Source organism: Glycine soja, chromosome 14, assembly GCF_004193775.1.
Source record: "Glycine soja cultivar W05 chromosome 14, ASM419377v2, whole genome shotgun sequence".
Taxonomy (NCBI): Eukaryota; Viridiplantae; Streptophyta; class Magnoliopsida; order Fabales; family Fabaceae; genus Glycine; species Glycine soja.
This window is the reverse complement of record NC_041015.1, coordinates 9164107-9178236: the sequence shown is the minus strand read 5'-3', so window position 1 is coordinate 9178236 and position 14130 is coordinate 9164107. Positions and strand designations below refer to the sequence as shown.

The following is a 14130-nucleotide window of genomic DNA, read 5'->3' as shown; positions in this document are numbered from 1 at the left end:
TCTTTTTAGAACTTAGGGCTGGATTGGATTAAGATTTTGAAGAATTTTTAAAAAAATTATAAAAAAAATCATTGTGATATTCAATTATGATTATAAATATTTTATAAAGAATAAAACAAAATTTAATAATATTTAATTAAAATTTTATATGCTGCCAGTAATTAAAAATCATCGACTGTTATTAATTTGCTGTTGGTCTTCAACTATTAATCTTTTTAAATTTATACTAGGTCAATAATTTTTTGTATTGAAGGAAAACTAGGGGAGAAAAGAGAAACTAGTCAAACCCCTGAATCAATTAACCCATGATTCTTTGCCACACGGTTGGTGTGGTACCAATACACTGATAAATTAAATACATACCTAACCTTTGATTCCATTTAACACATTCCTGTTGTTTTTGCTTTAATTAAGCACAATAATGTACGTACTGATAAAGTGTGTATCTCTTTTCCCTGACCTACCTGTCTTTGGCTGAAAGTTACCAATTGAGAATCAATAAATCTAATAAGTTGCTCAAGCCAAAAAGAAAAAAACACCTCCCAATCAACATTAGATTAAGGTCCCCAGTAATTGACTAAAATACTGGCGCAGATATTAATCACACTGCTAAAACTTGCTAAGATAATACTACTAGTAGTATTTATATTAATATTTATGGTATAAAAAATTCACATTATCAATAAACAAAAATTAACCTATAGTATAATTTTTTAAATAGTTATTATAAAAATTAATACTTATCATATATAATAATATGTAATTTCTTTTTTGACACATATATAATAATATGTGATTAAATAAATATAAAATATTTTTACATTTTCATAACATTTTAATTAAATTCTTAATATTCTGCATTACATTACAATCATACTACTAAAACTAATATTGCATCGGTTAGAATGAGACTCACTTCAAATCTCTTCAGTAAAATCTCATAATAAAGTTTTATGAATGAATTAGTCATTAAAAGTAACTCATCAAGTTTTACAATAAAAAATTAATCATCTATAAAATTATAAAATTAATGTATATTTCACACTTATTATGTGCTAATCCAACAATCACACTGCTAAAACTTGCTAAAAAAAACTTGGGAGGATTAGATTTGTATCAATATTTTGCATTACAATACAATCATTTTTATTGGCAAGACTTTCTAAATTTACCCAAAAACTGCACAAGACTTATTTCATTGCACAACCTTAGATTCATCGTACTAATGAATCCACACTGCATTTGTCAGTCAGACATACTAGTTGTAGATCCTTAAATATTGCCTCAACTGCCCCATTTACCAAATTTTTTGAGTTTCATACACAGTGGAGTCCCACGAATTAAAGGAAGAGCCAACCTGAATCAAATATATCACGTTCAGATTGTGATGGTTCCATTAAGCATCTTAGGTGTGATCTCATTTCACACCAATGACACCCTTCTCTAGCATCTGAGTCACGCAAAGTCACTAATACATTGCCCTTGCTCAAAAAAATCCCAACCCCAATTCCCCAAAATACCCTTTTGTTTATTTTGTCCTGTGAGACACAAAGGATAAGCCTGCTGTGATTCTGTGAAAGAGGATCTGCCACAAACAACCCATCAGGATCTTACAATTTTCAAACCTCAAAAATAAAAATAAAAAACAAAGCATTTTTTTTCCTTCCCCAAAATATAACACCCTTAAATGCCTTCCATTGAAACTCAATCTCCACAGCTTCAATGCCTTCCATCCATTTTCCCTTCCACACTTTGTGGTGTTTTCTTCTGAGACAATGATAACCTTGAATCTGTCCTTTTCCTTCATAGGTGGACACTCAGTCACCAACCACCTACTCTTTCCACCAGATCTCAAAACCATACTTTATCCCTCCCACAAAAAAACTTCACCCATATTTTACCCATTCATTTCCACAAAATCAAAGCTTCCATATTATCATATTATTTTTGGGTGATGAAAGTATCTATCAATTGAAAGGTAAAGAATAATTCTTACATATACAAAAATTTATTTAAGGAACCAACGCACACAAACATAATAGTTAAATTCTAAACCACATAATTATCTATCAACTTGCTTATATTATTATTTTATATATATTGTTAATATACATATTTTTGTTTTTTTTAATATGAATACATTAACAAGTTATATCAGTGATATATTTTAAGATATTTTTTAATTATATTTTCTTAATGTAATCTTTTTTTAGTATGAGTACTTTAATAAAATTACATATTTTAAGATATTTTCTAATTATAATTTATTAATGCACTTATATTAAAAAATAAGGATGAGTATATATATATATATATATATAAAAGATATGTTAATATTTTATTATTTTATATAATAATATAACCTTCAAAGGACTATATTATCGTGAGCCACACTTTACAGTCCATCCTCAATTCCTCACTCACACACACCAATGGAATCATAACAAGAAAAAGATAAACACTCCCCAGAGTTCAAAGAGCAAGCACTATTTCCTCTGTTGTGTCTTTTTTCAATTTGTTTTCCCTCTCTGTAGCAGCAGCAGCAGTGATGGAACGTGCTCGCAGGCTAGCAAACCGCGCCATTCTGAGGCGTCTGGTTTCAGAGGCAAAGCAGCATCAGAAGAATGAATCCGTGCTGCACTCTTCCACCACCCCCATGCTGCTCTATTCTTCCTCCAGGTGCATGTCCTCTGTTCTGCGAAGCAGGGGATCCAAAACAGAGACCCTTCTGGGAAGGAACATCAACATGTCACGCGGCGTTGTTGTTGCTGCTGCTGGTGGTTTTCTCGGCGTTGGCTCGGCCCGGTCCATCTCGGTCGAAGCGCTTCGACCGAGCGACACCTTCCCCCGGCGGCACAACTCTGCCACCCCGGAGGAGCAGAGCAAGATGGCAGAGTCGTGTGGCTTCGGTAGCCTCGACTCCCTCGTGGACGCCACCGTGCCTAAGTCGATACGCCTTAAGGATATGAAGTTCGGGAAATTCGATGCAGGGCTTACAGAGAACCAGATGATAGAGCACATGAAGGACTTGGCCTCAAAGAACAAGGTTTTCAAGTCCTACATTGGAATGGGGTACTACAACACTCATGTTCCACCAGTGATCCTGAGGAACATTATGGAGAACCCTGCTTGGTACACTCAGTACACACCTTACCAGGCTGAGATATCTCAGGGGAGGCTTGAGTCACTGCTGAATTACCAAACCATGATCACTGACCTCACCGGCTTGCCTATGTCCAATGCTTCATTGCTTGATGAGGGAACTGCTGCTGCTGAAGCAATGTCCATGTGCAACAACATTCAGAAAGGGAAGAAGAAGACCTTCATCATTGCAAGTAACTGCCACCCTCAAACCATTGATATTTGCAAGACAAGGGCTGATGGTTTTGATCTGAAGGTTGTTACTGCAGATCTTAAGGACATTGATTACAAGTCTGGGGATGTTTGTGGTGTGCTTGTGCAGTACCCTGGCACTGAGGGAGAGGTTTTGGACTATGGGGAGTTTGTGAAGAAGGCTCATGCTCATGAGGTGAAGGTTGTTATGGCAAGTGATTTGTTGGCACTGACTGTGTTGAAGCCTCCTGGTGAGTTCGGGGCAGATATTGTTGTTGGATCAGCTCAGAGGTTTGGGGTGCCAATGGGGTATGGAGGGCCTCATGCAGCTTTCTTGGCCACTTCACAAGAGTACAAGAGGATGATGCCTGGGAGAATCATTGGGGTCAGTGTCGATTCTTCCGGAAAGACTGCTTTGAGGATGGCGATGCAAACTAGGGAGCAGCATATCAGGAGGGACAAGGCCACCAGCAACATTTGCACTGCTCAGGTAACTACTTGATTTGATTGTTTTTCAATCGTTTTTTAGTCATTGGCTTTGGTGTGCAAATTGCTAAAGCTATTAAGAACTTAAGTATTTCGAATATTTTTAGAATTTAAGTAGAATGTACTGATAATATACAATGGTTTTTTTTACACATTCGTCTAATCTTGGATTGTTATACATGGTAAGATTGTTGACTTCTATATTAATTAGAATGCACTGATAATATATAAAGGTTTGTTACACCGTTATCTAAGCATGGATTGTTATGTATGGTGAGATTGTTGACTTTTGTAGTAATTAGTATTACAATCCACAGACGGTAGAAAGGTTTTTTTACATTGTTGTCTAATTATGGATTGCTATGTATAGTAAGATTGCTGACTTTTGTAATAATTGCTTTGGAAGTTATACTCAGGGTGATTTTTCACTGACTGAGTATATCAAAATTTTATTCCGACAGTATCAAAATTAAACTCTAATTTTTTCAACTGTGTATTCATGTTTCAAATCATAATTTTTTGTTTTGGAACTTTCTGTTAAGGATGGATTAGCATGAACCCTTGTGTTAGTGTGTTCCTGGAGCTAGGTTTTTTATTTTGTTTGACTTGGTTGAGGATTTTATTAATGCTGGTTGGTTTTGTTTAGGCACTGCTTGCAAACATGGCTGCCATGTATGCTGTGTATCATGGACCTGAAGGCCTCAAGAACATTGCACACCGTGTTCATGGTCTTGCTGGGGCATTTGCTCTTGGAATAAAGAAACTTGGAACTGTGGAAATTCAGGACCTTCCCTTCTTTGACACTGTGAAGGTTAAGACTTCCAATGCACACGCAATTGCTGATGCTGCTCTCAAAAGTGGAATAAATTTGCGAGTTGTTGATGGAAACACTGTGAGTGTTGCTTTTTGTTTCACCAAATCAGTTAATTGTGTTTGCATGTCTTTGGATGATGGAGCTTGGTTGCTTTTCAGATCACTGTTGCTTTTGATGAAACAACCACATTAGAGGATGTTGATAATCTTTTCAAAGTTTTTGCTGGTGGAAAGCCCGTAAGTATGATAACATACTATATATTCATTTCACAATTATCAGTTATGTCATTACTCATGACTCTGATGTTAATCTATATACAGGTCTCCTTCACAGCTGCATCTCTTGCACCAGAAGTTCAGAGTGCGATTCCTTCTGGATTAGTTAGGAAGAGCCCTTATCTGACGCACCCTATCTTTAACACGTATATCCCTTTTCACAAACTTTGAATTCATGTGATTATGCTATGGAAACTTACTCAATTTTATTTTTGTCTTCATAGGTACCAAACTGAGCATGAGTTGCTTAGGTACTTGTATAGGCTACAATCAAAAGATCTCTCACTATGCCACAGTATGATCCCACTTGGATCTTGTACAATGAAGCTGAATGCAACAACTGAAATGATGCCTGTGACATGGCCCAGCTTTAGTGATATTCACCCTTTTGCACCAGTTGACCAGGCTCAAGGTTATCAGGTAATTCCGGGTTTAAATAATCTTACAACAATAAAGATTCAAAGAAATTCATAGATATACTGTTCTGTGCCTGAAAGTATGGGATAGAAGTTGTGTTTTCTTTGTCTAAAACAAGCAAATCTGGTATCAGGAAATGTTCAACAATTTGGGTGAACTGTTGTGCACCATCACTGGGTTCGACTCCTTCTCTTTGCAACCAAATGCTGGTGCTGCTGGAGAATATGCTGGACTTATGGTTATTCGTGCATATCATTTGGTATGGACCATACTTGGATCTTTATGATGAATTGATAATATATTAGGAAATTTATGGTTCTTGTGATTTACTCTTAGGATATAAAAGTTTTTCTGTGATTATTTAATGTAACATTGTATTTTCATTTCAGCCTATTGTACATAGCCTTAGTTGTTTCATTTTCTACTGCTACATATCTAGAAGAGATGCAATGATTTTCCTACATTACTATCTCTGATTAAATTCTTGTGATGCTTCTTACTTCTTTTGGCCATGGGAAACTGTAGGCAAGGGGAGACCACCACCGCAATGTTTGCATTATACCTGTCTCAGCACACGGAACAAATCCTGCTAGTGCAGCTATGTGTGGAATGAAAATTGTCTCTGTTGGAACTGATGCCAAGGGAAACATTAATATAGAAGAGCTGAGGAAGGCTGCTGAAACACACAAGGATAACTTATCTGCACTTATGGTACAACTTGCTTCCTATAGAATTCTACTCATATTACAGACTTTATACCAACTAATTGAGAGTATTGTCAAACCTAGGCATTTTGTTACAATAGCTTGGTTTCGATTAAATTGCAGGTAACATATCCTTCAACCCACGGTGTTTATGAGGAAGGTATTGACGAAATTTGCAATATTATTCATGATAATGGAGGCCAAGTATATATGGATGGTGCCAACATGAATGCTCAGGTTTGTTTTTCCATACATATCTTTACATTCATGTAGGCCTTTTTTTTTATCCGTAGGAATCGAAGACAGGTACCAAGGGGTTTACAACAACTCACACACCCAGCTTAACCAACTTTGCTAGACCCCATTGGTTACATTCATGCAGTTAGTGTTGGGCCATGTGTCTGTCAGGGATAGTTCTTGGGGTAGATAGTTCAGGTTGATATTATATTACCAAAGACATTTAGTTCATGGAATTGATTTTTATTTTCTTTTAAGTCTTCTCCAATTTGTGAATTTATCCAACATCTTCAGTCAGGTCATTCAAAACTCTTATCAACTGATTATTTTGTTGGCACATTCTTCATATCATGTTTGTCCAGAATTTATCTATTTGTGCCTAATTTTCAAAACATGTATTCAATCATAAAATTATACTTGAACCCTTGGTTCATGTTTGCAGGTGGGACTCACAAGCCCGGGTTGGATAGGAGCAGATGTTTGCCATCTCAATCTCCACAAGACATTTTGCATCCCTCATGGAGGAGGTGGCCCTGGCATGGGACCTATTGGTGTAAAGAAACACTTGGCACCATTTTTACCTTCACACCCTGTGGTAAGCCTCTTTTCATTGTTATGGATGACATTATGTATAACCATACATGTTTTTAATTATATTCATTAGAAAGTGCATTGCTTTCACAGCTAAAATCAATAAGTCTTTAGTTTAATTTCTCCAGATTGGATAGCATTGTTCCCTTTTATCAAATACATAGAACTTATATTTTTGTATCTATAAATCATTTGTGTGACTTTGTTTAATAACGCCTTTGTCTTTGTGATCTTTTTTTTTTTTTCCATAATGAAGATAGAAACTGGTGGAATTCCTGCCCCTGACAAACCTCAACCACTTGGTACCATCGCTGCTGCACCATGGGGCTCAGCACTCATATTGCCAATCTCTTACACTTACATAGCCATGATGGGTTCTAAAGGACTCACCGATGCATCAAAGATAGCCATTTTGAATGCAAACTACATGGCAAAACGATTGGAGGTTTGTCCCATTTTATAGATTACATGTATCTCTTTCAACCTTTTTTTCTAGTTAGTATCATAATACTGTGAATCTGTGTATGATCCTTGGTTTTACTTTGACTCCTACAGAATTATTACCCGGTTCTTTTCCGTGGAGTCAATGGAACAGTTGCTCATGAATTCATCATTGACTTGAGAGGCTTTAAGGTAAGTCCATTCCATGATTGCAATTGTTCTTCAATTAATTAGAATTATTCTTGTTCTGATTACTTGTAAGCTATTCCCGTTGTAGAATACTGCTGGAATTGAGCCTGAAGATGTTGCAAAGCGCCTCATGGACTACGGTTTTCATGCACCAACAATGTCATGGCCTGTGCCTGGCACACTCATGATTGAGCCTACTGAGAGTGAAAGCAAGGTACCTTACTGGGAAATTATTGTCCTTATGATGCCCCTTTTTCTTTGTAACTTTTTGTGTGACTAATTTCTTCTTAATTCAACTAAACATCATTGCAGGCCGAGTTAGACAGGTTCTGTGATGCTCTTATTTCCATTAGACAAGAAATTGCTGAGATTGAGAAAGGAAAGGTTGACATTAACAACAATGTACTTAAGGTAAAAAAAAACACGGTTCTTCATTTGTACGATGCTACTAAGAGAAATACTTGTTTTTGGTTTAATTGTTTAATAGTATACACCATTGGCTGCATATTTCATTCACAATTTCAACCTAGTTCATGCACTTATATTGATTATCTATAATGTTCTACAGGGCGCCCCTCATCCACCATCACTGCTCATGGCTGATGCATGGACAAAACCATACTCCAGGGAATATGCAGCCTTCCCAGCTCCTTGGCTCCGTACTGCAAAGTTCTGGCCTACCACAGGTAATCATGTAGTTGTTTATATAACTATATCTTTCTCATTTCAAGAAATTATTATTATCCTGACCAATCTTCATGAGACACAACCATAATTTAAAAAATATGGTTACATGTCACATGAAGATTTGTCGATTTGTCAGGATCATATGATCTTTAGACCATACAATAATTTCTTTTTCTTATGACACCCTTCTCATAATTAACCTATTCCATTATCTCCTGTTTGATATAGTTTACGAGGAATGCTAGCAACATATTTTCTGATATTCTCTTTCTAACACTCTTGTATTGGTTTAAAATCATGCGTCCCACTAATTTGGGAATAGAACTTACCAAATGAGGAAGGAGACTCAGATTTAATGGGACCTATATAAATTTCACCCAAATAGTGTGTGTGGTACTAACATTTATTATAGTCTATTGAAGGTGTGCTATGTTGTATGTAGTGACTGCATAGTTTAGTTTGAGAAATAAATGCATAGACTAATTAATGAATGAAACATGTGTATCAGGACGTGTTGATAATGTGTACGGTGACCGCAACCTCATTTGCACCCTTCTCCCAGCATCACAGGCTGTTGAAGAACAAGCAGCTGCCACAGCATAATGTGTTCAAATGACAACTATTTTCATTTCCCGTTGTACATAAACTCTTATTCCTATTCATACAGTTCTTGCACTTGTTGAATATTGCTTCATCATATGTGACAATGATGATAATCCACTGCTCTTAAGTTTCATCCAATCACAGGAAAAAAAAAAAAAGTAATTCGTATAATTGCTGCTGCTATTGGATTTTAGGAATGTATTTTAGGCCTATCTGTTACAGTAATGTGAAAAAATGGATTTGATTCATGTAAAAAATACTCAGCATTAGTTTCTTTTAGTAAAGAATGCATTTGCCATAACTCTGAATTTCGTTAAAATTTTATAAGTTTGGTATTACTAAAATGACGGTTCTGTTATCATGTTTGTCCCTCGTCACCAACTGTGCCAAGGTTGTGCCAAAAGTCTAAATACTTTTCTTATACTAAACTTTGAAAATAAAAAATAAAATAAAAATAAGATAAGTGAACTGAACGGGTATTGGGAAGTCGCTATTGAAGGTAACTTTAAAGACTTAAAAAGTTTATACGACAAAAAATAATTATTAATAAAATTAATAAATATTTCATATTAATATTATGAGTGCAAAATAAAATAATTATTAAATTAATCATACTTGACACATTGTATGATTAATATAATATAATAAAAGGATAACCTTACTGTTTGGGTTTTGACTTTATCATGTGAAATTTAAGTTTATTATTTTTCTTTATACAGTAATTTAACTTTATTATTTAGCAATAATTGAAACACTTTTTAATTATATTACTAATAATTTTAAAGTTATTATCTATCATATTTGTTTTTTCTTTTTTCAAATACTTTTAAAAGTTTATCTCTTTCTTTCATTTCATTACATTAGTTACTTTTCTTTCTTTTTATTTTTATCCTTTTAAAGTCTATCTTTTTATAATTGATTATGAATTATATTATTGGACATTTAATAAAAATAACTAGAAAATGTTCATATTTGAATAAAATTTATTTAAACAATATATTCATAAATATTAAGTTTAGTTAATTATTAATATGTAAAATAAATATTCATAAGATATTACTTAGAAGATAATTAAGTGAGATAAATTGTGAAATAAAATCATATACATTGCTTAAATTGAAAATCATGTATGAGTATTTTCGTTATAAAAATTGAGTAACATTAATCGAAAAATAATTTCGACTGCACGTATACTATTTTTAATTTTAAATATTACACATAATTGAATACATGAATAGCAAAGGAATATTTGTAAATTATTTAAATTTAGATAACACAACTTTAATATAATTTAATAATAAGTTTTTTTAAATAAGGGATTTAGTTTAATTTATTGAACATTGTGAGTTATTCTAAATCTCTCAATGCTTATTTTCAAGTTTAACGAAAAAATATAAGTTTTTCTTATATTGTGTATTTAGTGTATAAGCTAAAGGATACTTATTAAGTTTGACTAGTAATAAGTTGAACCTTAATGTTTTTTTTTTAATATTGTATTGGTATGAAATAATTTCATCGAGAGTCATGACTAATATTGAACCAACACGTTGGATAGTGTGAGCGTACATAAAATTAATATTTTTTTAATATATTTTATTTCATAGATCAATGGTCAAACCACCAAATTAAGAGATATAATACTAATTAAAAAGGATAAAAAAATAACAAATACACATCTTGGAACACTTTTAATTACTTAAACAATAGTAATTAAATATTTTTATTTTAAATTTAATAAATATTTGTTTTAATATTAATTTTTTTTATTTCTCTAACATATACACTTGATATATAAGATAAAAAAGTTTTTTTTTGTTTTTGAAGGATCCGGATTGCCTGCAGTTGCTCAGCAGGGTTCTTTAGTCACAATTCGTCCAAATTTTTTCACTTATATTTTGTTTAATTATTTAATTTGTATATTTTATTTTTAATGTTGAAAATTTCATGCTGTTGTGACTACAGTAAATCTATGTTCGTCTTTCAACGAAAACTTTTTAAATATTTATCTTAACATCTTATCTCTTCCAAGGTAGTAACATTTTTATTTTTATTTTTACATTAGATTTTCATATTTTTTTATAATAATTAAAATAATCTTATATCACAAAATAAATTATTTATCATAAAACTAAAATGTTAACTTATATAATTAAAAATGTTTATTATTAATTTTAACTATATATAATTTATATATTAAAAAATATTTATTATCAATACTAGTTATATAAAATAAATATTTTTTAATACATTGCACATGTTAAAATATTATTTATCGATAAATATTAGTAATGTTTTTTTTTATTAAATTTTAAAGAAATAATATACTATGTGAATTTTGACGTTAGCCACCAAACCCCCCGTTGGTAACAAAACCTAATTTAGTTTCCCTGAGACAGAGACGTGGCGGCAAACTCGATTCTGGGAAGCACAATTCAACATCCCATACCCTAGGCAACGGTTCAAGGTATTAGGGTTTTTTTTTTTCTGTTTCTTCTCAATTCAGTTTCATAATATTAGTTCAATTGGGGTTAGCAAATGAAACATTTAAGTGATTTTTTATTGGTTTCACATTCTGTATGCCAAATGTATTTTAGTGGCTTCAGGTGGGTATTACTTGTACTTAGCTTAAGCATCCACAATGATAAAATTAAAATCTTCGCTTATAAAAGAAAAAAAAAAGATTGATTTTTAATAAGATTAGAGGCTTTGGGCTTTTTTCAAAGCTTAGGGTTTGTAGCTTTCCCAAATCCATGCATCTTTCGTATCAGCTGTTACTTATCTCTATGTGTAGCCATTTTGGGGTTTCAACTTAATAGTGGGTGATATCTGAATCTCGTATCGTTTTTGTGCCAAAATTGGCTTGGTTGTTATTTTGAATTTGAAGTTGTTTGGTTGTTAGTGTTAATCATTGGTCATTACAGTGAAAATGTGAACTCAGATCCTGCAGTTTCATGTTCTTTTGAGCAACCTATTGGTCTTAGTAAATGTGTGTTAGGAATTTGAATCTCTGATTTTGTGTTTTGATTTAGTTATGTGAATGCAATGAATTAATTTTTTGTTGTAGATGGAGTGCTTTGTGTTAAGTTTTGCCAAATGCTGCATTGTAAAGTTGTGAGTTTGAGTTGTTTTTTGGAAACAGTGGAATGCACCTTGTTAACCTTCTCTTTCTCTCCTTTTAAAATTAAGGTATACTTGTGAGGGCCAAAGGGGAGGAAGATGAAGACAATCTCTGGACATTGTGTTTCGGTGAAAGACATATCAGTTTCGAAAGCGGCTAAAATTCTCTCAAAGTTTGTCTCTGCTGACAATGGTGCTTCACATGTCTTCAATGCATATCTCCACCGGGCCTCTGCATCTTTCAACGAGCTCAACCAGCTCCACAAGGAGCTTGGGTCATCGCACTCTCATAAGAAGCACAAAAGGCACAAAACAGAGACTGGTAATGACAGTGGGAAGGTAGTGGAAAATTCTGTTCGGAGTGTTGATATTAACGAGGAGCTCAAGCTTGGGCATGTGAAATCTAATGGGTTCAAAAGGCAACAAACTGGCAGTGGGAGTGCTGGTCAAGATGATGAAAAATTTATTCGAGAAGTTGATGGTTCTATTGGGTATCAAACAGAAAATGTGGGTGGGAGTCAGATGCACAAGAAGAAGAAAAAGAAGAAGCAGGAAGTTGAGTCCTTGCATGACAGAGATAGCACTGTTAAATTTGGAGAGAGGGAATCTGATGGAAAGCTACCTAATGGGGCACAAAATGAAATTGACTCATCCAGAGAACAGGGCAATGAAGGTGACATCAACGCAGGGATGGAAGAGGGAAGGAAACAGAAAAATGCAAAGAAGAAGCACAAGGTAAGTACCAGTAGTGTTTCCAGTTATAAGGATGAGGCTGTGAATGGAAAAGGTCTAGGACAACAAAAAGAGATGGAAAAAACGTTATGCAAAGGTGTGGAGGGTGGAAACGGAGGGCTTGGTGGTTCCCTGGATTTACAAATCAGGAAGAAAAAGAAATATGAGAAAGGAAGCAATAATAAATTACATGCTGAAGAGGTAAAGTTGGAGCAGAGCAAGGATAGGAAAAGTGATGATGCAGAAGATCGAACTGGGGATTTTTCTTAGAAGAAAAGGAAAAAGAAACACAACGATGATATTTAAATTTAGGTGTTTTATAAACTCACTTGATTGTTGTTTAATCCTTTTTCAAATTGTTGAGGAATTTGCACTTGTATGATTGTTTACATTGTGACATCAGTTTTTTATGTATCAAACATCCATGTAGTCTTACAAATGTTGCTGCATTCAAAATATTGATTGCAATCATCAGCTGTTGGTGATACTAAATTAATTATGTAGACTGTGTAGAGCAATCACCACTCACCCGGGATTATTGGCTATTGGAGTTTACATATTTTTAAGGCAACTACATTTGATTTATTGAAAAAAAAAATAGTTACCGTGTCATCTGAAACCCAGCAGGTTCTTTGACATTAGTAGACTAGATCTGGAGCAATTTGCTGCCACTGCCACAGAATTTTGGCTAGGTACAATGGAAAAGCCATTCAGAGACTTGATATTTAATGATTGTATGGTATATGTTTTGTTTATAAATTTATTCTGGCCATAGTTACAGATGTGGCTAGATATACACTAAAATTAATTGCATTGGGTAGAGAACATATCCAATTTCAGAATCTTGAGTTCTTGGTGTGGGAAGAAATTTATTTTTTTAGATGCTTGACATTATTTTCTTCGTTCAGATGTTGAAGTTATATAACTCCTGTGTTTCTGAAAAGTATGGTTAAATGTAGCTTTGACGGGATATTTTCAGGATTGTGAGCATAAAAATGTAAGAGATTGGCTATTACCATAATGTTTGGAGCTTGTTCAATGAAGTATCTCTCCCACGGTTACTTCTTTGTATGGCCTGTGGAGCTTGTGTGATTAATTCTTGTTATTTGGTGCAGTGTACAAAAATAAGGCTATTCCAATGTTTGTGTGTCATAGCAATTTACTTAGTATAAAAAAAAGGAAACTGAAGATAGTACGGGTAGATAATGGAATTTATGTTTGACTATGAGGTTCCATCATAGCTGATCAAATTATACCTAAGTTTAAAGTTTTTTTTTCTTTAATGTTATGAACCACAATGGAAGTCAGATGGATAAACAGTTCTGGTCTTTAGTTTTTGATGATGTATCAATGCTATCCGAAATGAATACAAACTGAAATGCAACTTTGGAAAATATCGAAAATTTGTGCCCGTGAATCTCACCATTTTCCTACACGTGACTTTCAGCTCAATCGAACGAAAGAAAATGGGCTTTTTTTTTCCTTTTTCTTCACTGCTGTAACT

The 14130-nt window shown here is 33.7% G+C and overlaps 2 protein-coding genes across 2 annotated transcripts; both read left to right on the top strand.

The window, feature by feature from the left end:
* Nucleotides 1–2404: 2404 nt before the first annotated feature.
* LOC114384869 (glycine dehydrogenase (decarboxylating), mitochondrial-like) lies at nucleotides 2405–9078 on the top strand. Its single transcript, XM_028344687.1, has 15 exons — nucleotides 2405–3823; nucleotides 4466–4711; nucleotides 4792–4869; nucleotides 4954–5054; nucleotides 5133–5328; nucleotides 5459–5584; nucleotides 5851–6036; nucleotides 6153–6266; nucleotides 6709–6861; nucleotides 7114–7302; nucleotides 7413–7490; nucleotides 7576–7701; nucleotides 7800–7898; nucleotides 8056–8173; nucleotides 8683–9078. The coding sequence occupies exons 1-15, from the start codon at nucleotides 2549–2551 to the stop codon at nucleotides 8775–8777; spliced, it is 3180 nt and encodes a 1059-aa protein (XP_028200488.1). The 5' UTR covers nucleotides 2405–2548; the 3' UTR covers nucleotides 8778–9078.
* Nucleotides 9079–11110: 2032 nt separating this feature from the next.
* LOC114383090 (spore wall protein 2-like) lies at nucleotides 11111–13343 on the top strand. Its single transcript, XM_028342685.1, has 2 exons — nucleotides 11111–11241; nucleotides 11964–13343. The coding sequence occupies exon 2, from the start codon at nucleotides 11994–11996 to the stop codon at nucleotides 12894–12896; it is 903 nt and encodes a 300-aa protein (XP_028198486.1). The 5' UTR covers nucleotides 11111–11241; nucleotides 11964–11993; the 3' UTR covers nucleotides 12897–13343.
* The last annotated feature ends 787 nt before the right edge of the window (nucleotides 13344–14130 follow it).